At 42.7% G+C, this 27,157-nt stretch overlaps 1 protein-coding gene across 1 annotated transcript in view; it reads left to right on the forward strand.

Annotated features, from left to right (window-relative positions):
• LOC126335008 (juvenile hormone acid O-methyltransferase-like) overlaps positions 1 to 27,157 on the forward strand; it is an 86,730-nt gene that overhangs the window by 22,045 nt on the left and 37,528 nt on the right. The window contains exon 3 of the mRNA XM_049997838.1: positions 15,208 to 15,431. Coding sequence (XP_049853795.1) covers positions 15,208 to 15,431 — 224 coding nt within the window. The remainder of the gene's footprint in view (positions 1 to 15,207; positions 15,432 to 27,157) is intronic.

The raw sequence follows: 27,157 nt of genomic DNA on the forward strand, positions 1-27,157 counted from the left end.
GATTTCCACACCACCGAATCAACTTAGAAACTGTCTCATAAGTATATGATCATATGGTAATACAAATTAGCTCTTCAATTTTATGCCTGCATTACATTGTGTTTGAATATTAGTCAACACATAAAGCACCTGTTACTAATATGATAACTATAATTAGAAGTTTGTGGGCGTTAGATATGAATTACGTTTTCCTCATTTGACATATACTGAAGCAGCAAAGAAACTAGTATAGGCATGCGTATTAAAATACAGAGGTATGTAAACAGGCAGAATACGGCGTTGCGGCCAGCAACGCCTATATAAGACAATGAGTGCATACCCCAGTTGTCAGATCGGTTACTGCTGCTACAGTGGTAGGTTATCAAGATTTAAATGAGTTTTAACGCGATGTTGTAGTCAGTGCACGAGCGATGGGACACATCATCTCTGACATAGCAATCAAGTCGGGATTTTCCCGCACGACCATTTCACGAGTGCGCCATGAATATCAGGAATCCGGTAAAATGTCAAATCTCCGACATCGCTGAGGCCGGAAAGAGATCCTGTAAGAACGGGACCAACGACGACTGAAGAGAATTTTTCAGCGCTACAGTAGTGCAACCCTACTGCATCATCATCAACAAGTGTCAGCGTGCGAACCATTCAACGAAACATCATCGATATGGGCTTTCGGAGCTCATAGGCCACTGGTATACCATTAATGACTGCAAGACAGGAAGCTTTACACCTTGCCTTGGCCCGTCAACGCCGACATTGGACTGTTGATGACTGGAAATATGCTGCCTGGTCGGACGAGTCTTGTTTCAAATTGTATCGAGCGAATGGACGTGTACGGTTATGGAGACAACGTCTTGAATCCTTGGTCCCTGCATTCAGCTGGTGGAGGCTCTGTAATGGTGTGGGGTGTATGCAGTTAGAGTGAAAATGGACCCCTGATACGTCTAGATACGACTCTGACAGGTGACATGTACGTAAAAATCCTGTCTGATCACCTGCACCCATTCATGCCCACTGTGCATCCCGACAGATTTGGGCAAATCCAGCAGGACAATGCGACACCCCACATGTCCAGAATTGCTACAGAGTGGCTCCAGGAACACTCTTCTAAGTTTAAACACTTCCCCTGGCCACCCAACTTCCCAGACATGAACGTTATGAGTATATCTTCTCCACCCGCTCGTACTCTTAAGGATTTATGGACCACCGTGTAGGATTCATGGTGTAAATTTCCTCCAACACTGCTTCAGACCTTAGTCGAGTCCTTTCCACGTCGTGTCGCGGCACTTCTGCGTGCTCGCTGGGGCCCTGCACTATGTTAGGCGTGTGTACTAGTTTCTTTGGCTCCTTAGTGTATTTCATTTAGCATCCACAGCAGCAAAGATTACGCTGTTTGATGAAACGTATCCGGATACCTATTATTGAACATTAATATGGTGTGCATTTATAATTCGCTTTCATGGCGGTCTGAACTTTGCTACAGACACTTTCAATTAGGCGTTGCGAAGCTCTGTGGCCCTAGTCAGTCAGAACGTGAGGTCTGGTTGGTTTTGGATACCCGAGGTTGTTACTTCACGTTATCTCCTCACAATAGCATCACCAACAGTCGACTTGGGGAGCCTGAGAAGGAATGAAATGTCCCTGATTGGATTTGTTACTCAGGTGACATCCAACGACTAGTCCACTTTTGATAGAGCCTTTCTGCTGTTCCTGATCCCCTACTGACAACACAATAACACAATACTTCCTGACCCTTTCATATTCATATAATGAGTGCACATGAACTTACAGGGTGTTTCAAAAATGACCGGTATATTTGAAACGGCAATACAAACTAAACGAGCAGCGATAGAAATACACCGTTTGTTGCAATATGCTTGGGACAACAGTACATTTTCAGGCGGACATACTTTCGAAATTACAGTAGTTACAATTGTCAACAACAGATGGCGCTGCGGTCTGGGAAACTCTATAGTACGAGATTTTCCACATATCCACCATGCGTAGCAATAATATGGCGTAGTCTCTGAATGAAATTACCCGAAACCTTTGACAACGTGTCTGGCGGAATGGCTTCACATGCAGATGAGATGTACTGCTTCAGCTGTTCAATTGTTTCTGGATTCTGGCGGTACACCTGGTCTTTCAAGTGTCCCCACAGAAAGAAGTCACAGGGGTTGATGTCTGGCGAATAGGGAGGCCAATCCACGCCGCCTCCTGTATGTTTCGGATAGCCCAAAGCAATCACACGATCATCGAAATATTCATTCAGGAAATTAAAGACGTCGGCCGTGCGATGTGGCCGGGCACCATCTTGCATAAACTACGAGGTGTTCGCAGTGTCGTCTAAGGCAGTTTGTACCGCCACAAATTCACGAAGAATGTCCAGATAGCGTGATGCAGTAATCGTTTCGGATCGGAAAAATGGGCCAATGATTCCTTTGGAAGAAATGGCGGCCCAGACCAGTACTTTTTGAGGATGCAGGGACGATGGGACTGCAACATGGGGCTTTTCGGTTCCCCATATGTGCCAGTTCTGTTTATTGATGAAGCCAGCCAGCTAAAAATAAGCTTCGTCAGTAAACCAAATGCTGCCACATGCATATCGCCGTCATCAATCTTGTGCACTATATCGTTAGCGAATGTCTCTATGCAGCAATGGTAGTGGCGCTGAGGGGTTGCCACATTTGAATTTTGTATTGATAGAGTTGTAAACTCTGGCGTATGAGACGATACGTGGACGTTGGCGTAATTTGGACCGCAGCTGCAACATGGCGAACGGAAACCCAAGGCCGCTGTTGGGTCACCTGCTGCACTAGCTGCGCGTTGCCATCTGCGGTTGCCGTACGCGGTCGCCCTACCTTTCCAGCACGTTCATCCGTCACGTTCCCAGTCTGTTGAAATTTTTCAAACAGATCCTTTATTGTATCGCTTTTCGGTCCTTTGGTTACGTTTAACCTCCGTTGAAAACATCGTCTTGTTGCAACAACACTGTGTTCTAGGCCGTGGAATTCCAACACCAGAAAAATCCTCTGTTCTAAGGAATAAACCATGTTGTCCACAGCACACTTGCACGTTGTGAACAGCACACGCTTACAGCAGAAAGACGACGTACAGAATGGCGCACCCACAGACTGCGTTGTCTTCTATATCTTTCACATTACTTGCAGCGCCATCTGTTGTTGAAAATTGTAACTACTGTAATTTCGAAAGTTTGTCCGCCTGAAAATGTACTGTTGTCCCAAGCATATTGCAACAAACGGTGTATTTCTATCGCTGCTCGTTTAATTTTTATTGCCGTTTCAAATATACCGGTCATTTTTGAAACACCCTGTAGGTACCTTCCTATACTAGCTAGGCACATTGTCATCATTTCCTCTCGTAGCTTATTCAGAGCGTAAGCACATACCTTACATTATTCACTCTGTCATGTTATAGACGGATTTCTTATGCTGTAGTGCTTAGTTTATTTTGTATGTAACCATAAAGTACTTATTGTAAATAGTAATCTAGTATGTAGATATCTTCCCGAGGTTAGTTCATTTTCTCTCCTTCCGTAGATCTCCTTTTTTATATTAGTTTTATTCTTATAGTGCAGACTTTGGTATTTATATTAGTAGTCAATTTATATTCATAATCTTTCGGGTATATTCTACTTGGTGTACAGATGCTAATGTTTGCTGAGCAGCTTGTTCGACCCGTTTTGCCTTCGCCCATGCGTCTAGGTCACTGTCCCTCTATGCAAACTTCTACTGCGCTTGCGAGTTACCGCCTATCGTGACGTTATATCATTTATTTCACCCCACCACATTCATCAGTTTGCAATTGGAACGTGTATGTATTTTAGTAGTGAAGTCACACCGTGGCGATTAAATCTTTTTGTCAGTCAACAAAATCTTAAATAACTGATGACTTACCTTATTCCTTTTTACACACATATAAATAACAAGAAAGCAACTTATCCTAAAACTAAGTGAACATGTTTCATAATTTATAGTGAAATATTTTAACCATACTTAAACATAATAACGTCAGGATTTGGTTTAACCTTCTATCAAACCCATTCACCGTGCGAATTCCTTTAGATCCTTGTGTAGATAGAGGCCCTTGTCCTTTCCACTTAGTCAAGGCTTGGCGTATTTCTTCTTCAAATGACATATCTCCCTTGGGCACTATAGGCAGTGGTTTTTCCACTCACCCATTTCTCGTTTCTTAAACATTAATTCAGGAGGTGTAAAACCTTTCTAAGTATGTGACAAGTTATTAATGATTTGCTGAAATGGCGAGACGAACTCGATCTATTTTGTATGTCTTTGTGGCGTGTAGCAGCGTATCAATCTGTTAAATTCCTTAAACACCCTTTCTGTGGAACTTGCTTCGGGGTGAGTCGTGATACCAGTATGTGTTTTATTTTATTTGTCGACATGAATTTCTTCCATCTGTTAGCTGTGAAGTACGATGCATTATCAGTTAACAGTATTTGCGATTTCCTACTCTCGTGAGATAGTCGTCTGTTATTTTGCTAATAATAGAACTGGAGGTCGCTGACCTTACTGAGTACAACTTAACATACTTGAAAAAAAAAAACATCTTATAAAGCAATTACATACTTAAAATCCCCTTTTCCTCTTGGATAAGTCCCGGCAGTATCCATTGATACTAATTCTAAATGTTTTCTACGAACTATTGGAAGCAGTTAAATTGATTTAGATTTGTTAGAGTGTTTAGTCTTCTGACAAGTACTATATTTTCAAATTATTTAGAGAATTCGGCGTCGCAGGTTGGGGAAGTAGCAGTAAGTGTTTATCTTATCGGTACATTTAGAAACACCGTAACAACCCTGTAAGTTGTAAGTGAAAAGAATGGATTCATCTGCATACATTTAAGGTGGACACACGCATCACCATCCTTGGTTAGGTGTACGTCGGTGATACAGACACCACTCCTTTATAAATAGTATGAAATTTTGTTAAAGTTATTATCATCATCTCTTTCACATAGTTTAAGTTATCTCCTTCCAGCGTGAATCTTCTTCTTGCAGTTGCTTCAGCCTATTGCGCATTTTTACTTAACTGGATTACTAAGTTTTGTCTTGCTTATGTAGGTTGCAGATTTTAGAGTCCTGTTCGGTGAGCTCTAAAAATTCATTTAACCCTTGGGGTAGCCTCGACAAGGGGTCAGCTATTAAGTTTTCTTTGCCTTTGATGTAAACTACCTCGAAATTGAGTTCCTGCAAATGAAGACACCGTCTGTCTATTCTTCTGTGCAGCAATTCGCACTTCAAGAGAAAAGAAAGTGCTTGGTGGTCACAGTAGGCTTTGATGTGTTTTCCCCACAAGTAATTTTCGAATTTCTTAAAAGCTCACACTATAGAAGAGCTTCTAGCTCAGTTACTGAGTATGATCGATGACATTCAGTAAGAGTTATACTTGCAAAACCAGTTTCTTGGATGTTTGTTGTCCACCTGTCTCGGTGATTTGGAATAGGCATGCCTCCAGACTCCAGGAAGACGCATCAGTGCTGAAACAAAACTCTTGTGACATATCTGGATGACACAATATATCTGCATTGAGTAGAGTTTCTTCTGTGTTTTCAAAGTAGGTTTGACATTGATTGGTCCATATCCAAGGATTATCCTTCCATAACAAGTTTAACAGGGCATCGGTGTTCAGCAACTGGTCAGGAATAAATTTTCTAAAGAAAAATACTAAGCCCAGATAAGCTTTGAGATACTTTTTTGTTCTGATTGCATCTAGTTTCTCCGAGCCTGGAAAAATTTATTGTGATGATATGATGAATCCTGGGGATCTGATCTTTTCCTTCCCAAATTCAGACTTCTTTAAATTTTCTGCAACACTTTATTCTGAGCCGGCCGGGGTGGCCGAGTGGTTCTAGGCGCTACAGTCTGGAACCGCGCGACTGCTATGGTCGCAAGTTCGAATCCTGCCTTGGGCATGGATGTGTGTGATGTCCTTAGGTTAGTTAGGTTTAAGCAGTTCTAAGTTCTAGGGGACTGATGACCTCAGAAGTTAAGTCCCATAGTGCTCAGAGCCATTTGAACTATTCAGTGTATTCTGAGAATCGGTGTAATACTTGTCCAGAAAGTCGCAAATGCTTTTCCGAGGTAGGCGTTGCTATTAGCAAGTCATCGACGCAGACAATGACTTTATTAAGAAGTTCTGGACCTAAAACTTTGTCCAGAGCGGGAATGAAGACACCTGCCCTCACATATAAGCTTTACGGAGAGCTGTTTGACAAACGATGTCTTTCAATCGATTATGGTAAATTATTTGACTTTATGGAACTTCGGTAACCGTTCTCCAAAAGTTGTTGGGGTGTCGTAACATGAATAATGATCTTGTTTTTATTCCGAGCGTCGAACATAAGCCAGATGCTTCCATCAGGTTCGGCAACAGCTAAAATAGGACTACAATACGGTGAATATGAGTGGTGTATGACACCCAATGTATCACTCATCAATTTCCTTCCTTACTGCCTGCTTCTTGGACCAGGGTATGGGGTATGATGAAAAACAGAGCGTTTTTATATGTGTAACCTTTTATTACTCTGGGCGCTTTTCAAACACATGCGCGTACCAAAGTATTAATTTCTGTAGCTCCTCTTTCTGGTCTTCCGACAAGCAAAATTAATTCACTTACCTTTGCTTGTACTAGTGCTACCTACATACATATTTCTTTCATGTAGTTCTTTGTCTTTTTGTGCCTCGCAGAACAACACATCTGAATAAGACAATTGTACTTTAATGTCTGTGTTTTGCAGAAGTTTGTTTTTTATTGTACCAGTTCAGATTAAATCTGCTGATAACCTTTGTTCATTAATTGTAAAAGAAAATTTTCTCTGTCTCGTGTCAGTCAGTATCTTTTACTGTCGGAAGGTATCCATACCAAAAAGACAATTAAGTACTAGTTTTTCTACCATTACAAATATACACGTGAAAGAAAATTTTCGATAGTAATAGGTATTAATGCTTGAAGTTTCCATACCTTTAGACTTACTCCCTACTGCAGTCAGAATTGAACAGCCCTGCACAAGCTAGGTTTGTACGTGTGCTTTTGTAACACATTAAATAAACCTTGACAGATTACATTTGTCGATGTGCCTGTATCCAGTATAAAGATCATGTTTAAACCTGGCACTTATTAAGGCCTGTACAGACACCCTAACGTTCTCTTTGAAACTTCTCCATTTTCCTGACACAAGTCCTCCTTGATATCTACTTCTCTGTCATATCTCATTAAATAGCTAGGAATTAATAGTATCGCCCATCCCCTTCCTAGGTCTGCAAACAGAGTCCTGTCGAGACCAGTTTTGGTTTTTCTAATTAGTCAAAGGAGGTGGGGGGTAATCGTTCATCCTGAGTAACCAACACTGTATGCACACTGTAGTCTTGATTTCACAAATTTGTATTTTGCGATGTCCGTGAACTAAATTCTCTTTGACTTTGACCTCCGCCTGCTAAATGATTGTTATTTCGCTGGTTGTAGCTAGCAGGAGAAGGACTGCCTGGCCGTCCATCACCGATCGGCCCTTGTCAATTAGTGTACTGGTTGTTACCGCCCGCCGGGATTACATTTTGAATCTGTTGTCCTAAATACCTCTGTTCGGTATACGCTGGTACTTTGTAATTAGGATCGCGGTTTCCTTTAAAACCTCGTTTGCGTCTTTGGTTTCCCCAGTTGCCTCGGTTACCTCTTGTGTGATTACTATTACGCGGGTGATACGGGTGCCACCACGTTGGTTGCTTCCGCTGTTATTATTTTGCGGATCAGTCAAATCAGTCGAGTCCAGAACGAATAAAAAGTATTCTATATTGTTCTCGGGTATTATTATCAATTTTTCCTTGATATGTGCTGGTAAGCGACTATGAGTATTTTTAGTACATCGCCGTGAGAAATCGTATTTGTCCAATACCTTGTTCAGTTCACGTATTTTTCAAAATACTTCCTTTATTATTGAATGGTGCTGGGTTAAATACCTCTCGCCGTAGCGTTCCTTGGACTGCTAGGGAGCATAATTTGTCCAAGAATGCACGCTCAAACTGTTCATAAGTATGACTCCACTTGGCCATGTTGGCTGCCCTTAATGAAGCGTCGTCTTAGGTGTACCGCACAACGAACCTGATCTATATTTCGGTCCAAGTCGCACGGTATCATGTTACAGACGTCTCTGCTGAATACCGCGGGATACTTTCATTTATCCTTAGAAGTAAAAATCGGAAACTGCCTATGTCGGGGTAACCCTAGAGAAATAGACGCAAGAGGTACCGTCTGTTGCTGCCATTACATTGTTTGGCTGCATAGGGGTATACTCCATGTATGCTGGTGCTACTGGTATTATTATTGGCAGTGCGTGTTGCGTTTTATACTCCCCTTCCTCTCCGCCTGATGGCCTAGTGGTAAACGGCGGACTGATATTGCAAAAAAATGGCTCTGAGCACTATGGGACTTAAGATCTGAGGTCATCAGTCCCCTAGAACTTAGAACTGCTTAAACCTAACTAACCTAAGGACATCACGCACATCCATGCCCGAGGCAGGATTCGAACCTGCGACCGTAGCGGTCGCGCGGTTCCAGACTGAAGCGCCTAGAACCACTCGGCCACACAGGCCCGCTGATATTGCAACTCTCTATCCTGCCTGCTTACAACCTATTGATCCCGACTGATAGCGATTAATGGCTCCTTTGTCATATCAGTGCCACTAGTCAAACTGTTCCGCAATTTTTCTTCCGCTGGCTTTAAACCTGATTTAGTTTTGGCAATTCATTTTCCTTCTCCTTGACTACCTCTTCGACCCCTTCTACATAGGTCTTATTCTTTTGCGCTACATTCTATGCTAGTGTCATACCCTTATCTCATTATCCTGACCAGCCTCTCTCCATTAAGTTCGTTACGTCTTTGTCAATTATTTCTTGGGTTTCTATTACGAACTTACTGCTCAATTTTAAATTTGGAGCCGGTAATAATACGTGCATCTCCTTTACACTTTATTAATTAATAATTGACTTCCCTGCATTTTAATCTATGTGTCGCTCACTTTATCATCTTACCTGTCATTTCCTCCTGTGCGTTGTCAACATCCGATACCTTTTTACCTAGCTTATCTATTTCCTGAGACAGATCCGTGAATCATTTTACAGGTCAGTGTGAAGTTTTTTCCTTATGTCATGAAATTTTTGCATCTGTTCATTTGAAAGTTCCTCAAATTTGTCACATTGGTTCATAGAATCATTAAATGTTTGTGTTTGTTCTTTTCGTATTAAATTCTTAAATTTTTGTATTAGATCATTAAACCTTTGTGTCTGTTGATTAAATTTTTGCTTGTTCACTCCTAAAATCATTAAGACTTTTCATCATCCCTTGGCTTATCATTTTGAACAACTACTGAGTTGTATCTGATTACATTCGGATCCGTTTCGTCCGATGCGGAAGTTTTAGATCTACCAGAATCTCCGCTACCGTGCCTTTCACTTATTAATTAGCGTCATGTGAAAAAATGCGTCCCAGTCATATTCGAGAATTTATCTCGTCTACCGTAAGTAAAGTATGTCATTTATCGCAAGGTTGGTAGCCCCAGTCGTAGGTTAGCTTAAATAATACTCGCGATTGTCATCTGACTCACCAACATGTTCACGCTCACTATCATTTGTCGTCGCTTTAGTTGCGGCGACATTTTGTCCTTGCACATTAACTGCTGAACTGTCATCAATGATTTTATATGCCGTATCCACTTCTGTTCTTGTTATTTACTTATTGCAAAATTTTAAAATGAACATCCCTTTCTTGCCGGCCAGTGTGACCGAGCGGTTCTAGGCGCTTCAGTCCGGAACCGCGCTATCGCTACGGTCGCAGGTTCGAATCCTGCCTCGGGCATGGATTTTTGTGATGTCCTTAGGTTAGTTCGGTTTAAGTAGTTTTAAGTTTTAGGGGACTGTGACCTCAGATGTTAAGTCCCATAGTCTTTAGAACCACATAGTGCTCAGAGCCATTTGAACCATTTGTTGATCCCTTTCTTAGTTTCTCTGAGAAAATTTTCTGAATTATTCTGTGACGTGTTGTGAACATATACTGCAACTCATTGTTGTCGCACTTACACTAATTCAAAATGATCAGCCAAAAAAAAAATGATTTCAATGAATACACTATTTCACCGCAATTTAAAGCGCTCCAGTTTTTAGGATGGGAGTGGAGAGGTACTACTACTGTTAGCTACCAGTGTGGAGTTACCAAGACCAGCCATGCAAGCTATATTTTATAATTTTCTTACCTTGTCGATGTGTTTCACATTTTTTTCTGGTAGTTTGGATTCAAATTTTTTTTCTCCCTCTATGCATATCCTTATTTCATGATCCTTCCTCTCTGTCTCTCGGCAATATTATTCGTTTCATAAAACAAACAAAACAAAAGAGAGCTAATACAAAGGAAAATTTTTACAAGTTTTTTATATATTTTAATTACTACAATTATCTATACCTGGCTTAAGGAAACATTAGAATACAGATTCATCTTTCTTTTCGTATAATATCTCTTTTGGCGCGGCCATGTTTATATTGCAGGTTTGCCCCATACAATGTTTCTATATTTATTAAATGGCATATACTTAATGGGTAAACCAAAATAAGAAATGTCACACTTGAAAATCAAGAACCTTTTGTGGACTCTGACGATTTGCCTATTCTTACACATCACTCAACTTTCTAATATGCGAATATATTTGTAAATGTAATTATATCTCTTTCATAAGAAAATGAGTTGAAGATTTGTGACTCAGATTTAGCAACAACTGTGGAATTGGTTTCAACTGTAAGCGGAAACGGTTTTATTGCTTTTGTCGTTTTATAGCACGCCTATGTCTTTTTACCTTGAACTACAGATGTTTTGGCATATTTGATGCGTTATGTAATGTAGGTATTACAGACATCTTATTGCAAAACGTCGGTTCCTCTGGTGTTTACTAGCAATTTCTAGTTATTGAGAAAAACGACATCCTTCAACAGATATCTGTAGCTAACAAAGAAATCGTAAATGAAGTATCCCCTAATGTACAGTTTTTACCTTCCAGGGTCCTTAGGAAATTAAAGAGTGGCAAATGTAGTGCCGTTTTTTAGTTATTGTCAATTGCTGTGGCACTATATACGCTGTCTGTTTGTAACATTATGTTGTAAATCAATATAAATGATAGTATTCGCACTCATCCCGTATCGCCTTCAGAAGTGTCACTTGCTGACCGTTTAGCGCGCTGATTTAGAAAGTGTGTAGTGTCGTGGCGAACGCTCAGGTTATGTTTTGTAACTATTCTAGACAGAATTACAAGGAAATTCATGGCCGCGATCTCATTTTTGGGCGACAGCTTAAGCTAAACTTCAACGTGGACATTATTGAACAAAATGTTAAGACTGTATGAACACTGTGAGTTTCGTAGAGTACTATAAACAACAGTGAGAATGTTTGCGCGAATAGATTGTGATTGTCGTTGTGAGAGCTGAACTGTTTGCAGCTAAGCGAACATTAGAGACTAACATATTATTGAATTACTACACACATCAAAAAAGGTTTTGCATCACCGGAACCTGTACGGACAAATGGAAAAGAGATCAACATAAACATCATTTCCGCCTTTTTTTATTGCTCATCAAAACCACACACTGCATGTAGTACCACCATACAGTGAGGGATTCAGGAGTGGTGGTCCAGACTGTTGTACACATCCGTACCTGTGATACCCAGTAGCACGTCCTCTTGCATTGTTGCATGCCTGGCATTCTATCTACAGATTCATCGAGGCACTCTTGGTTCAGATTCCCACTCCTCAACGGCGATTCGGCGTAGATCCTTCAGAGTGGTTGGTGGGTCACATCGTCCATAAACAGCCCTTTTCAATCTATCCCAAGCGTGTTCGATAGGGTTCACGTCTGGAGAACCTGCTGGCCACTCTAGTCGAGCGATGTAGTTATCCTAAAGGAAGACATTCACAAGATGTGCAGGATGAGGGCTTGAATTGTCATCCGTGAAGACGAATGCCTAACCAATACGCTGCCAATATGGTTGCACCATCGGTCGGAGGATGGCATTCAGGTATCGTACAGCCGTTACGGCGGCTTCCATGACCACCAGCAGCGTACGTCGGCCCACACAAAGCGCCACCCCAAAACAGCAGGGGACCTCCACCTTACTGCACTCGCTGGACAGTGTGTCTAAGGCGTTCAGCCCTACCGGATTGCCTCCAAACACGCCTCCGACGATTGTCTGGGTGAAGGCATATGCGGCACTCATCGGTGAAGAGAACGTGTTGCTAATCCTGAGCGGTCCATTCGGCATGTTGTTGGACTCATCTGTGGCGCGTTACATGGTGTTGTGGTTGCAAAGATGGGCCATGGAGTGAAGTTGCGCGTCATGTAGCCTACTGCGCAAAGTTTGAGTTGTAACCTTGATGTCCTGTGGCTGCACGAAAAGCATTATTCAACGTGGTGGCGTTCCTGTCAGGGTTCCTCCGAGCCCTAATCCGTAGGCAGCGGTCATCCACCGCTGTAGTAGCCCTTGTGCGGCCTGAACGAGGCATGTCATCGTCCGTTACTGTCTCTCTGTATATCTTCCATGTCCGAATAACATCGCTTTGGTTCACTGAGAGACTCCTGTACACTTCCCTTGTTGAGAGCCCGACACAAAGTAACAATGCGGACGCGATCAAACCGCGTGATTGACCGTCTAAGCATGGTTGAATTACAGACAACACGAGCCGTGTACCTCCTTCCTGGTGGAATGACTGGAACTGATCGGCTGTCGGACCCCTCCCCCGTCTAATAGTAGCTGGTCATGCATGGTTGTTTACATCCTTGGGTGGGTTTAGTGACTTCTCTGGACAGTCAAAGAGACTGTGTCTGTGATACAATATCTACAGTTAACATCTATCTTCAGGAGTTCTGGGAACCGGGTGATGCAAAACTTTTTTTAATGTGTGTATATAGTTTGGATCTGAATGAACTGCCGCGCACCTGAACATAAACTGTCGCCATGGAGACTTGCAAACTGATTGAGGCGTGTGGCACCGTTTTCGCCAGAACTGTAAATTCGCGATCATGATTACCAAAAGCGTACGGAATGTAATAGCGCAGTCAGAGGTGGGATCGAATTTTATACTGTTTTAGAACGTTGTACTTGACATTATAAACAGAAACACTGTAATCATGCGCATACCAACGTGGATTTATACACAAACAACTACGTTCTACCGACCTATGACGTAAGAAATGCAACGAAGAATGGAATAACTGTGTGGAGAAACATATTCCAAGAAAGGAGACATTTTTCACAACCGATGGAGTTACTTTAAGTACGCCGCCAGCACCGAGCCACTGCTGACGTCACAAAGAATTGTCTGCAATAAGTTAAGCAGCAACACCAAATGCTCTCTTCCTGTAAATACACAGAGAATTTAGTGTTGTTTTAAATATAATTTCTTTCCCTCTCGAGGAAAAACTCTATAAAAATAAATGTAATTTCAGTGAAGTGTAGTACAGTCTGTGTTGACATACCATAAATAGTTCTTGTTGCCATTTGCTAACTCTCTCTTTCTCCTTTACTTTATTGAACTGTTACCGCTTGTGATTTTACGCTTTCTTTTGGACGCTGTGTTCTCGTGTTTATGGACAGAGCTTTATCAGACATATTAACACATTTCAAACAATGGAAATTGCAGATAGGAATATCAGCAATGTAGGAAAAGACAGATTGGTACTTACCGTAAAGAAGACAAGTCAGGTTGCAGTTACACTGTGTGTGTGTGTGTGTGTGTGTGTGTGTGTGTGTGTGTGTGTGTGTATTGCTGGCTTTTTCGGCGAAGGTGTGATTTGCCACGTCTTTTTAAATATCTGCACATCGTGGTATTTCCCCCCGTAAACGTGTGGTTATTTCCGATCAGTCAAATTATTAGTTTAATTGATATTTCACTGTGAAGTTATAGAGAACGCATTATCTTGGTTTGCTTTAAGATGATCAGTACATATAAAGAGGGAAAAGCCAAATGCTTCATGGTCCGAAGAAAATACGAAACAAGCAGTAACAAGTGTTTTAGGCAGCTTGTCTGGATAACTGCCAACAATGTGCTACTTGGTTTCACCAAGTGTGCGTAGGTGCAAAAAGGACGAAAAGTGTTTGCTTATGGTAAATGCCTCAGATTTTGTTAATTAAATACACTGGATGGAGTAGCCTCTTGATACGTAGAATAGCCCCACCATTTTTATATACTGTGATTTCTGCTTTCTTTGGATTCTTGTTTAATACTTTGCTTGTGTAAAGGAATTTCGACCTCTTATATCCTGCAATATATTCACAATCAACATACCGTAATTGTATTGTATCACGTTGGCAGATTTTTTAGAAAGTTTCGTGTTGTATCATATGGGTTTAGCTAGCCCGGCTAGCCGTGCTGTCTAACGCACTGCTTCCCGAGCGGGAAGGCGCGCCGGTCCCGGCACGAATCCTCCCGGCGGGTTAGTGTCGAGGTCCGGTGTGCCTGCCAGCCTGTGGATGGTTCTTAAGGCGGTTTTCCATATGCCTCGGCGAATGTGGGCTGGTTTCCATCACTCCGAGTCAGTTACACTATGTTGCCGATTGCTGCGCAAACACTGTCTCCACGTACGCGTACATTATAATTACTCTATCACGCAAACATTCGGGTTACACTCGCCTGGACCTTAGAACTAATTAAACCTAACTAACCTAAGGACATCACACACATCCATGCCCGAGGCAGGATTCGAACCTGCGACCGTAGCGGTCGCGCGGAGTTCCAGACTGTCGCGCCTAGAACCGCTCGGCCACTCCGGCTGGCTGGAATGAGACGTTCTCGGGAGGATTGGGGGGGGGGGGGGGGGTCCACGGTGGGCCAAACCACACAATGACGCTGGGTTCGGTGTGGGGAAGCGGTGGGGTAAGAGGACTGCTGTAGCCTGTTGTGGGGTGGTGTGCCACAGAGGGCTACGGCGGGAACGAAGCCTCTCCGTCGCTTCTGGGTCCCCAGTTCAGTACATACATAAACACATATGGGGCTTGAAATGAGTGGAATAGTCCCGCTGTACCCTGAGTGTAAAGTTGGACAGATCTTGACGTGTGAGCCGACTGAGACGTCGTTTTCCACATAGCGACGCCAGGCACTGTGTTACGTTCCACACAGAGGGCCGGACCTGTGTGCAGGTGTTGGCGCCGTGGCTGCCGCGTGGTACCAAGATCGTGGCGTGCGACATCAGCGCCGAGATGCTGCGCTACGCGCAGGCCAACAACTCGCTGCCCGGCGTCGTGGCGTACGAGCGGCTGGACGTGACGGACGCGCTGCAGCTGGAGCAGAGCGGCGTGTGGCGGCGGGGGCCCTACTCCAAGGCGTTCGCCTTCCTGCTGCTCCAGTGGCTGCCCGACAACAGGTCAGCCTGCACTCTCTCTCTCTTTCTCTCTCTCCCAGCCCTCCTGGCTTACAGAGGCCGAGGAACGACTTAAAAGGACAGAAATCAAACAATGGAAAATCCAGGATGGAATGTAACAATATTGTGAGTTGTGAAACTTCCTGGCAAATTAAAACTGTGTGCCGGACCGAGACTCGAACTCTCGACCTTTGCCTTTCGCGGCAAGTGCTCTACCAACTGAGCTACCCAAGTACGACTCACGCCCCGTCCTCACAGCTTTACTTCTGTCAGTACCTCGTCTCCTACCTTCAAAACTTTGGAGAAGCTCTTCTACGAACCTTGAAGAACTAGCACTCCTGAAATAAAGGATATTGCGGAGACATGGTTTAGCCACAGCCTGGGGGATGTTTCCAGAATGAGATTTTCACTCTGCAAGTTTCGCAGCAGAGCTTCTGTAAAGTTTGGAAGGTAGGAGACAAGGTACTGGCAGAAGTAAAGCTGTGAGGACGGGGCATGAGTCGTGCTTGGGTAGCTCAGTTGGAACCGGCACGGTAGCTCAGCGTGTTCGCTCAGAGGACTGCGTGCTCTATGTAACAAAAAAAAAATTAGTCAAGGAATGAATGATAAACTTGGACGGATGTCTTGTGACGTCCGCCCAGACCAAACGCAACGAACTATATCGAACAAAATTTTTAAAAAGCTGGTAGAGCACTTGCCCGCGAAAGGCAAAGGTCCCTAGTTCGAGTCTCGGTCCGGCACACAGTTTTAATCTGCCAGGAAGTTTCATATCAGCGCACACTCCGCTGCAGAGTGAAAATCTCATTCTGGAAACATCCCCCAGGATGTGGCTAAGCCATGTCTCCGCAATATCCTTTCTTTCAGGAGTGCTAGTTCTGCAAGTTTCGCAGAAGAGCTTCTGTAAAGTTTGGAAGGTAGGAGACAAGGTACTGGCAGAAGTAAAGCTGTGAAGACGGGGCGTGAGTCTTGCTTCGGTAGCTCAGTTGGTAGAGCACTTGCCCGCGAAAGGCAAAGTTCTCGAGTTCGAGTCTCGGTCCAGCACACAGTTTTAATCTGCCAGGAAGATTCACATCAGCGCACACTCCGCTGCAGAGTGAAAAATGTCATTCTGGATTGTGAGTTGTGTTTGCGTGAGTGTGTATGTGTGTGTTTGCCACCTAATTCTGACGAAGGCCTTACTGGCCGAAACCTACTATTAATGACAGTCTTTTTGTTGTGACTATATGCGACTCAGCATTTTCACAATGTCGTTAAACGGACAAAAGTCTGTCACGTCCTAGGAGTCATCACGCTAATAGCTTGAAGCGCCACATCTGTCCTTAATTACTGCCTTGCACCGTTGTCATACTTTCATACAGTACACAATTCAGATTTTGTAGTTTTCATTATACTCAAAATTGTTCAACGAGTGCGTAAAAGCTACCAGATAAAGCGTTTTAGACCAGCAAACATTTCACTAAAAACATCAATGCTTAACTACTCAGTTGGAGTGATACGTATCATTCCTTGAATGAGAGGTATCACGTCCTTCAATACATATGTCAGACAAAAGATGTTCGTGTCAAAGTAGTCGATAAGTTGTTGGAACCCTACTGCTGGGAGGTGTTTTAAATCTTAGTTGCTTATACCAAAGCTAATGGTCCAGTGACTGTACGGAAGTGGGTAGCAGTCAGGTGACCCTACCTGCTGAGGTGGAGATAGGAGTTCCATAGAGAGGGCGGCGAGGAAGAAAGATCACGAAATCTAAGAACGCGAAATGTCAAAGATAATAAATGTATTGTAATTGTTAACTATCAAGTTGAATATCAGAACTTTTATGTAGGTACTGTAGAGAGTCAGTATACAACTTGGTAACTGTCCTCATTTTTCATGCATTTCGTTGTAATGCTGAAGATAACGTAAGAAGGTGAATTTCATCTCGCTTCTTATTTATCTAGTGGACTGAATGAGAACGAGAAGTTAATTTCCTGCAGCTTTATGTGCAGCCTGTAAGTCTGAGCCAAGATGGAGGAAGAAGGCACATGGATTCAGGTCACAGACTAGCTGAACCCTGATATATATATATATATATATATATATATATATATATATATATATATATATATATATATATAGTTACAAAAAGGTACGGCCAAACTTTCAGGAAACATTCCTCACACACAAATAAAGAAAAGATGTTATGTGGACATGTGTCCGAAAACGCTTAATTTCCATGCTAGAGCTCATTTTAGCTTCTTCCACCTACGCTCAATTGAGCACGTTACCATGATTTTACGCGGGATACTCTACCTGTGCTGCTAGAACATGCGCCTTTACAAGTACGACACAACATGTGGTTCATGCACGATGGAGCTCCTGCACGTGTGTTCGTACGCTCTTCAACAACAGATTCGGTGGCCGATGAGTTGGTAGAGGGGGACCAATTCCATGGCCTCCACGCTCTCCTCACCTCAACCCTCTTGACTTTCATTTATTTGAGCATTTGAAAGCTCTTGTCTACGCAACCCCGGTACCGAACGTAGAGACTCCTCGTGCTCGTATTGTAGACGGCTGTGATACAATACGCCATTCTCCAGGGCTGCATCAGTGCATCAGGGATTCCATGCGACGGAGGGTGGATGCATGTATCCTCGCTAACGGAGGACATTTTGAACATTTCCTGTAATAAAGTGTTTGAAGTCACGCTGGTACGTTCTGTTGCTCTGTGTTTCCATTCCATGATTAATGTGATTTGAAGAGAAGTAAGCGTTTCCGGACACATGCTCACATAACATATTTTCTGTCTTTGTGTGTGGGGAATGTTTCCTGAAAGTTTAGCCGTGCCTTTTTGTAACACCCTATATTGCTTACTGAATATTCAGTCGACGTTAACTATTGTTAATCAGGGTCCAGCTAGTCTGTGCCCTGAATTCGTGTCAGTTCTTCCTCCAACTTGACTGAGACTTCGCCTACCTACAGGCTGCTGATAAATCTACTGAAAACCAACTTCTCGTTCTCATTCACTACACCACATAACTAAGAAAGGAGATGTAATTCACGTTCTTATATTGTCTTCAAAATTACAACTCAGTACATGACAAATGAGGACAGCTACCAACTCGTATACTGCCTCTCTGTACTGCGTCCATAACAGATCTGATATTCAACTTGACAATTACAAATTTCAAGACATTCATTATCTTCGACATTTCGCGTTCTCAGCTTTCATGGAGCGCTTTCTTCCGCACCGCACGCTCCATGGAACTCCTGTCTCCACCTCAGCAGGTGGGACCGTCTGACTGCTACCCATTTCCATACAGTCACTGTGTCGTTAGCTGTGGTATCAGCACCTAAGATTTAAAACACCTCCCAACTGTGGGGTGCTCACCAATTATCGACTACTCTGAGTCAAGAACATCTTTTTTTCTGACATATATGTTTAAGGAAGTGATACCTCTCATTCAAGGAATGGGATGTATCACTACAACACTAAGTGAAAAAAAAGGCACCACCGAGGAATTACCCATACAGGTCGAAAATCGGTAGGTATGATGTATATGTACAGACAAAAAAATGATCACAATTTCAGTAAAAGCTGGATGATCCGTTCAAGAAAAAGAGCTTCACAAACTGAGCAAGTCAATCACTTGGTCCATCTTTGGCCCTTATTCAAGCAATTATTCAGCCTGACGTTGACTGAGAGAATTGGTGGATGTCTACCTGAGGGATACCGTGCCAAATTCTATCCAACTGACGCGTTAGATCGTCAAACTTCTTGGAGAACCCTGTCCATAATAGCCCAAACGTTCTCAATTGGGGAGAGATCTGGTAACCTTGATGGCAAGCACAAAGACAAGCAGTAGAAACTGTCGCACTCTGCGGGCAGGCATTAACTTGTTGAAATGTACTCCCACGACGGTTTGCCATGAAGAACAACAAAACAGAGTGCAGAATACCGTCAACGCACCGCTGTACTGATGATGATGTTTGGTTTGTGGGGCGCTCAACTGCACGGTCATCAGCGCCCATACAAAGTCCAACGTTTACACAGTCCAGTCTAGCCACTGTCACGAACGATGATGATGAAATGATGAGCACAACACGAACACCCAGTCCAAGGGGATAGAAAATTCGAACGAAAGCCACAACCCCGTCTCCAGACCATCTCTTCTAATTGTCAGGCCTAACAACGGGCGACAGTTAGGTTGGCATCCTACCACTGACCAGGGTTTCTCCATACATGTCTTCGGCCTGGAATCACACTGACGGAGTAGCATCGTCTTCAAAGATGAGACCCGCTTCGGAACGAGCCCCCATGACTCTACCTCGGCCATCAAGGATGCCGGATCTCCGCTCAGTCGAGAACGTTTGAGTATTATGGGCAGGGCCCTCCAACGTGCTAGGGATTTTGACAATCTAATGCACCAATTGGACAGAATTTGGCACTATATCTCACAGGACGACATCCAACAGCTCAAGCAAATCCAGCCCGAATAAGTGCTTGCATAATGGCCAGAGATGGACCAATGTGTTATTGACTTGCTCATTGAGTGAATCTCTTCTTTTGAATAAAGCGTCCAAATAGTCTGAAACTGTAATCATTCGTTTATTTGTACATGTACATCGCACCTCCTCTTTCCGTCCCATTCGGATAATTCCTTCGTGGTGTATCATCTTGTCTTTTTGTCTCAGAGTGTAAACGACTTTCCCACAATCATTATTGCCTCTTAGCATTAGCGATTTATTTGACACTTCACAACTTTTCATTAACAAGCATTAATACAAAATCTAGAAACTCTGGCAACTTAAGCTGATATGTCTTGAACTTACTAGCCTAGTAACTAACTGACCTACTGACGTCTGTGGACACAGCTGTGGTCCCTTAAACAATACTACGACACTTTTAAGTATTAAGGGCATACATATTATGTGTTAATTACAATGAAAAAGGATGAATACAAATAATTCGGCATGCCACATCAAGGTCAAGAAGAAGTATAAATATCTTTTCAAGTTTTTCTATCCTAATTTTTTTGTAAAACAAATATGTATAACAGTTACAGTACAAATATGCTAATTACTTCTAAGATGCTTAATTAATTTAATAAGTATCACTTAAAGACGTTTCAGTTCTATAGCCACATTATTTGGTGCATCTAGTGATTTTATGAACCATCTTGAAGATCATTATTTACAGAATTGTTTACAATCTTAATTATCAGAATCGAAGTTGTTAAGGATTTTTTCGAGAATTTTCTACTCCTTCATTTTTCAGAGCTACACTACCTGGGAAAACCATTATTATTCTGGATTAAAAAAATGTCATTAAAAAAATTGGGAGCACTTACACATAAAACTCCGAACTGTAGTATTTTTGGGCCGGCCGGAGTGGGCGAGCGGTTCTAGGCGCTACAGTCTGGAACCGCGCGACCGCTACGGTCGCAGGTTCGAATCCTGCCTTGGGCATGGATGTGTGTGATGTCCTTACGTTAGTTGGGTTTAAGTAGTTCTAAGTTCAAGGGGACTGATGACCACATCAGTTAAGCCCCATAGCGCTCAGAGCCATTTGGAGCATTTGTAGTATTTTTGTAAGTAAAATAGCATTACTAACTTTGACGGGACATTTATTTTTCTACATAGTTTTAGATGAATAATAACTTTGATATGAATAACTCAAACGTAAATTTGAGATAACATAATAAAAGATATAATATTTCGAATAAAACATTACATGCTGTCAATCGTATATACATTAATAGTTTTGTACCGTGATTATTAGTAATAAGATGTATAGGGTATACTTCAGTGTTAAATTTCTGTCTATTACATCACATTCTCGATTCATCAAGGAAGAGACTGTACTAGTTGCTACACATATGCTGTACCAAGCTGAAGCGACTCATTTGTACATCCGTCATGGAATATACACAAGCCTCCACACAGTTCCGCATTATGAGCTAGTCAAAGTAGTCCTGCAAACAATGTAGGTAATGGAAGTTTCTCTGATGACGTAGGTGTTAAACAATGGAAACGTTACTGACGTCCATGTGGTAATTGAAACACTCACGTTAGTAGCGTGTCGTCAAAAATAAGCAGCGCCAAAGCTTCACTTCGTTTTTGTATCTCGTAAAAGTGATAAGAGCGACAGCGCCAATCAGCCTAGAAAACTGTTAACGAGAAGCCACGCCCACTGCCCATCACCGTACCTCGCTGTCGTCTCGCCAACTGGTTAGCTTGCGTTGACTCGGTGCACGAGCTTCAGAGGATGCCATCACGAGGCACGTTTCGTACGTTTGGGGCACCGCATCGCTATGACGTTCACAGAGCGACAGAAGGTGAGCACGGAATGGTAGAACGATGGGTTCGATGACGGTTTGGATGTACCGTGCACTATTCAGTGTCCCTTCGACGATCACCAGAGGTGTACGGCCAGTGTAGGAGATCGCTCCCCACACCATGATGCCGGGTGTTAGCCCTGTGTGCCTCGGTCGTATGCAGTCCTAATTGTGGCGCTCACCTGCACGGCGCCAAACACGCATACGACCATCATTGGCACCAAGGCAGAAGCGACTCTCATAGCTGAAGACGACACGTCTCCATTCGTCCCTCCATTCACGCCTGTCGCGACACCACTGGAGGCGGGCTGCACGATGTTGGGGCGTGAGCGGAAGACGGCCTAACGGTGTGCGGGACCGTAGGCCAGCTTCATGGAGACGGTTGCGAATGGTCCTCGCCGATACCCCAGGAGCAACAGTGTCCCTAATTTGCTGGGAAGTGGCGGTGCAGTCCCCTACGGCACTGCGTAGGATCCTACGGTCTTGGCGTGCATCCGTGCGTCGCTGCGGTCCGGTCCCAGGTCGACGGGCCCGTGCACCTTCCGCCGACCACTGGCGACAACATCGATGTACTGTGGAGACCTCACGCCCCACGTGTTGAGCAATTCGGCGGTACGTCCACCAGGCCTCGCGCATGCCCACTATACGCCCTCGCTCAAAGTCCGTCAACTGCACATACGGTTCACGTCCACACTGTCGCGGCATGCTACCAGTGTTAAAGACTGCGATGGAGCTCCGTATGCCACGGCAAACTGGCTGACACTGACGGCGGCGGTGCACAAATGCTGCGCAGCTAGGGCCATTCGACGGCCAAACCGCGGTTCCTGGTGTGTCCGCTGTGCCGTGCGTATGATCATTGCTTGTACAGCCCTCTCGCAGTGTCCGGAGCAAGTATGGTGGGTCTGACACACCGGTGTCAATGTGTTCTTTTTTCCATTTCCAGGAGTGTAGATATAGAAGAAAAATTTCAGCTAACATATATAGAATACAAAGACACAAATACAGACATTAGACCATTCTTGCATAGACCACCAAATAACCCACAAGTCGAAACAACGATAACAACTATCAACACAATCATACACAAAAAATAAATGAAAACACAACTATGGAAGAGTTACAACTACTGGTTTATATAGGAGCACACACTACACTAAATATACACATCAGTCAGAGATCAGAACGAACCAACACACAGAAGAAACCCACAAAACCAGCATGGCAACACAGGCTACAGATCAGAAAAGAAAAACTGAGAAAAGACATTGGACAGCTAACACAATTTATAAGAAATGAAATATCAGACAAAAAACGAAAAAGGTTAGATAAAATCTCACAACAAGAAGCGATAGAGCAGTTACATGAAAAGAAGCAGAAATTACAAGCATCAGCCAAACGACTTAGAAGATTCCAAAAAGTGAAAATAGAAGGAAACAAAAGCAAACATTCAACACAAACCAAAAGAAATTTTATCAGACAATAGATAACACACACATTAAAATAGACAACCCACCAAACATAACAGACATGGAAAACTTCTGGAGCAACATATGATCAAACCCGGTACAACATAACAGGCATGCATGGTGGATACAAGCAGAAACAGACACATACAAGATGATACCACAAATGCCTGAAGTGATAATTATGCAACATGAAGTCACCCGAACAATTAATTCTAAGCACAATGGGAAATCCCCTGGAAAAGATAAAATAGCAAATTTATGGCTAAAGAAGTTCACCTCAACACATTCACATCTAACTAAATTATTTAACAGTTACATTGCAGACCCATACACATTCCCTGATACACTTACACATGGAATAACTTATCTGAAACCTAAAGATCAAGCAGAAACAGCTAACCCAGCAAAATATCGCCCAACAACATACCTACCAACAATATACAAAATATTAACTTCAGTCATAACACAGAAATTAATGACACATACAACACAGAACAAAATTATTAATGAAGAACAAAAAGGTTGTTGCAAAGGAGCACGAGGATGTAAAGAGCAACTGATAATAGATGCAGAGGTGACATATCAAGCTAAAACCAAACAAAGGTCGCTACACTATGCATACATTGATTACCGAAAAGCTTTTGATAGTGTACCCCACTCATGGTTACTACAAATATGCGAAATATACAAAGTAGATCCTAAATTGATACAATTCCTAAACGTAGTAATGAAAAATTGGAAAACGACACTTAATATCCAAACAAACTCAAATAATATCACATCACAGCCAATACAGATTAAACTTGGAATATACCAAGGAGACTCATTAAGTCCTTTCTGGTTCTGGCTTGTTCTGAACCCACTAGCTAACTTGCTAAACAATACAAATTATGGATACAATATTACTGGAACATACCAACACAAAATCACACATTTGCTATACATGGATGATCTAAAACTACTGGCAGCAACAAATCAAAAACTCAACCAATTACTAAAGATAACAGAAATATTCAGCAATGATATAAATATGACTTTTGGAACAGACAAATGTAAGAAAAATAGCATAGTCAAGGGCACATTAAACAAGAAGCTTACATATTGGAAAACCACAGCGACTGCATAGAAGCGATGGAAAAAACAGATGCCTATAAATATCTTGGATACAGACAAAAAATAGGAATAGATAATACACATATTAAAGAAGAACTAAAAGGAAAAATATAGACAAAGACTAACAAAAATACTGAAAACAGAATTGACAGAAAAAAACAAGAAAAAAGCTATAAATACTTATGCTATACCAATATTGACCTACTCATTTGGAGTAGTGAAATGGAGTAACACAGACGTAGAAGCACTCAATACACTTACACGATCACAGTGCCACAAATATAGAATACATCACATACATTCAGCAACAGAAAGATTCACATTAAGCAGAAAGGAAGGGGATTTGTCGATATAAAAAACCTACATTATGGACAGGTAGACAATTTAAGAAAATTCTTTCTAAAGCGAGCAGAAACTAGCAAAATACACAAAGCTATCACTCATATAAATACATCGGCTACACCACTGCAATTTCATAACAACTTCTAAAACCCTTTAGATCAAATAACATCAACACATACGAAGAAAGTAAATTAGAAAAAGAAAACACTACATGGCAAGCACCTGTATCATCTAACACAGCCACACATCAATCAAGACGCATCCAACACATGGCTAAGAAAAGGCAATATATACAGTGAGATGGAAGGATTCATGATTGCAGTACAGGATCAAACAATAAACACCAGATATTACAACAAGCATATTATTAAAGATCCCAATACCACAACAGATAAATGCAGACTTTGCGAACAACAAATAGAAACAGTAGATCACATCACAAGCGGATGTACAATACTAGCAAATACAGAATACCCCAGAAGACATGACAATGTAGCAAAAATAATACATCAACAACTTGCCATACAATATAAACTAATAAAACAACACGTTCCCACATACAAGTATGCACCACAAAATGTACTGGAGAATGATGAATACAAATTATACTGGAACAGAACCATTATAACAGATAAAACATCACCACATAACAAACATGACATCATACTCACCAATAAAAAGAAGAAATTAACACAACTAATCGAAATATCCATACCCAATACAACAAATATACAGAAGAAAACAGGAGAAAAAAATTGACAAATACATCCAACTGGCTGAGGAAGTCAAAGACATGTGGCATCAGGATAAAGTTGACATCATACCAATTATACTATCAACTACAGGAGTCATACGACACAAGATCCACCAGTACATCAATGCAATACAGCTACATCCAAACGTATATATACAACTACAGAAATCTGTAATTATTGATACTTGTTCAATTACCGAAAGTAAGAACAACACAAAAGTTCGACTATAGAAAAAAAATTCCGTGTAGACCATAAAGTCTGCGAGAGCAAAGCAGCGGGTGCTAATCTAATTTCTTGATACTTCTTCAGACTCCGCAATGAACTCGAAATTAGTTTCCTAATCACTCCTTAAGTTTTGGAGCCTGGTGAAATAGGAATATCCGCAACTAGGTAACTAGACCTCTGCAACATCCTAGTGATGTGAGGTGTGTTTATCAGCAATGCCTGTCACCTACACGAAATACAGGTAGCGTATGAATGTGGAGAAACTGATGTGAGTCGCAGTTTCCAAGCTTGTGCTTAGTTTTAAAGAAATGATGCTGAAGAAGTAATCTCATCCTTCCCATTCCTTTCTCTGCAAGAATAATATATAACAACATTAAAATGTGTCATAGTAACGCTTAATACAGAAATAACTACTTTCATTCTTTCCTTTTTTCGAAACGAAAATTTGTTTACCGCAGTGTCTGAGTCGGATGTCGTCCGCAAAAGGAGCCGCGGGTGTTTTCGTTCAGATCAAGAGAACCAGCGTCCAAAAAGTTTAAAAGCCACTGGTCCATAGATCATACACTGATCAGACAGAACATTATAACCACCAATCTACTATCGATATAAACCCGTCCAGGCGACAGCAACGCCACCTGGCAAGGAATGACTGCTAGTCACACACAAGCACGGTGCATGCAATATGAGTGAGCGTGCTGTCCGTGCGTAGAATGGGGAAGGCACGCGATCTCTCTGAGTTTGGTTGTGATGGTCCGGAGACTTGCCACGACCATTTCGGAAACTGCACGACTTGTCGGATGTTCGAGGAGTGCTGTGGTGGGCCCTCAACACGTGGGGAAACCAAGGTGAAACCACGTCCAGACGTCGTGGGGTTGGGCGGCCACCCCTCATAGCAGATGTCGGACGTCGTAGACTAGGCAAACTCAAAAAGGCGGCGAACCTGTGCGCGGAACTAACATCAGACTTTAATGGTGGGCAGAGTGCAAGTGTGCCTGAACACACGGTGTACCGAACACGATGGGGCAACGCAGCCGACGAACCATGCATGTGCCAATGTTAACACCGCGACATCGGCAACTACGATTGAAAGGGCCAGACACCATCGGCACTGGACGCTGGCGCAGTGGTAGAGCGTTCCACTATCTGATGAATCTCTATACCCTCTTCGTCATACCGATGGCAGGCCGCGAATCCGTCGTCTTCCAGGGGAACAGCTCCTTGACACCTGTACTGCGGAACGGAGACAAGCTGGCGATGGCTCCATTACGCTGTGGGAAACATTCCACGGGCATCCATGGGTTCAGTGGAGCTCGTGCAAGGCGCAGTGACGCCCAAGGAGTATAGTACACTGCTTTCAGACCAGGTGTAGCCCTTCATGACGATCATATCTTCCAGAGGCGTTTTTCAGCAGCATGAAGCGCCATACCACTTGGCCACGAGTGATGGAGTGGTTCGAAGAGCACAGGGGCGAGTTCCACTTGATGTGCTGCCCCCACCCCTCAAACTCAATCGAA

The sequence above is a fragment of the Schistocerca gregaria genome, chromosome 2 (assembly GCF_023897955.1).
Source record: "Schistocerca gregaria isolate iqSchGreg1 chromosome 2, iqSchGreg1.2, whole genome shotgun sequence".
NCBI classification, from domain to species: domain Eukaryota; kingdom Metazoa; phylum Arthropoda; class Insecta; order Orthoptera; family Acrididae; genus Schistocerca; species Schistocerca gregaria.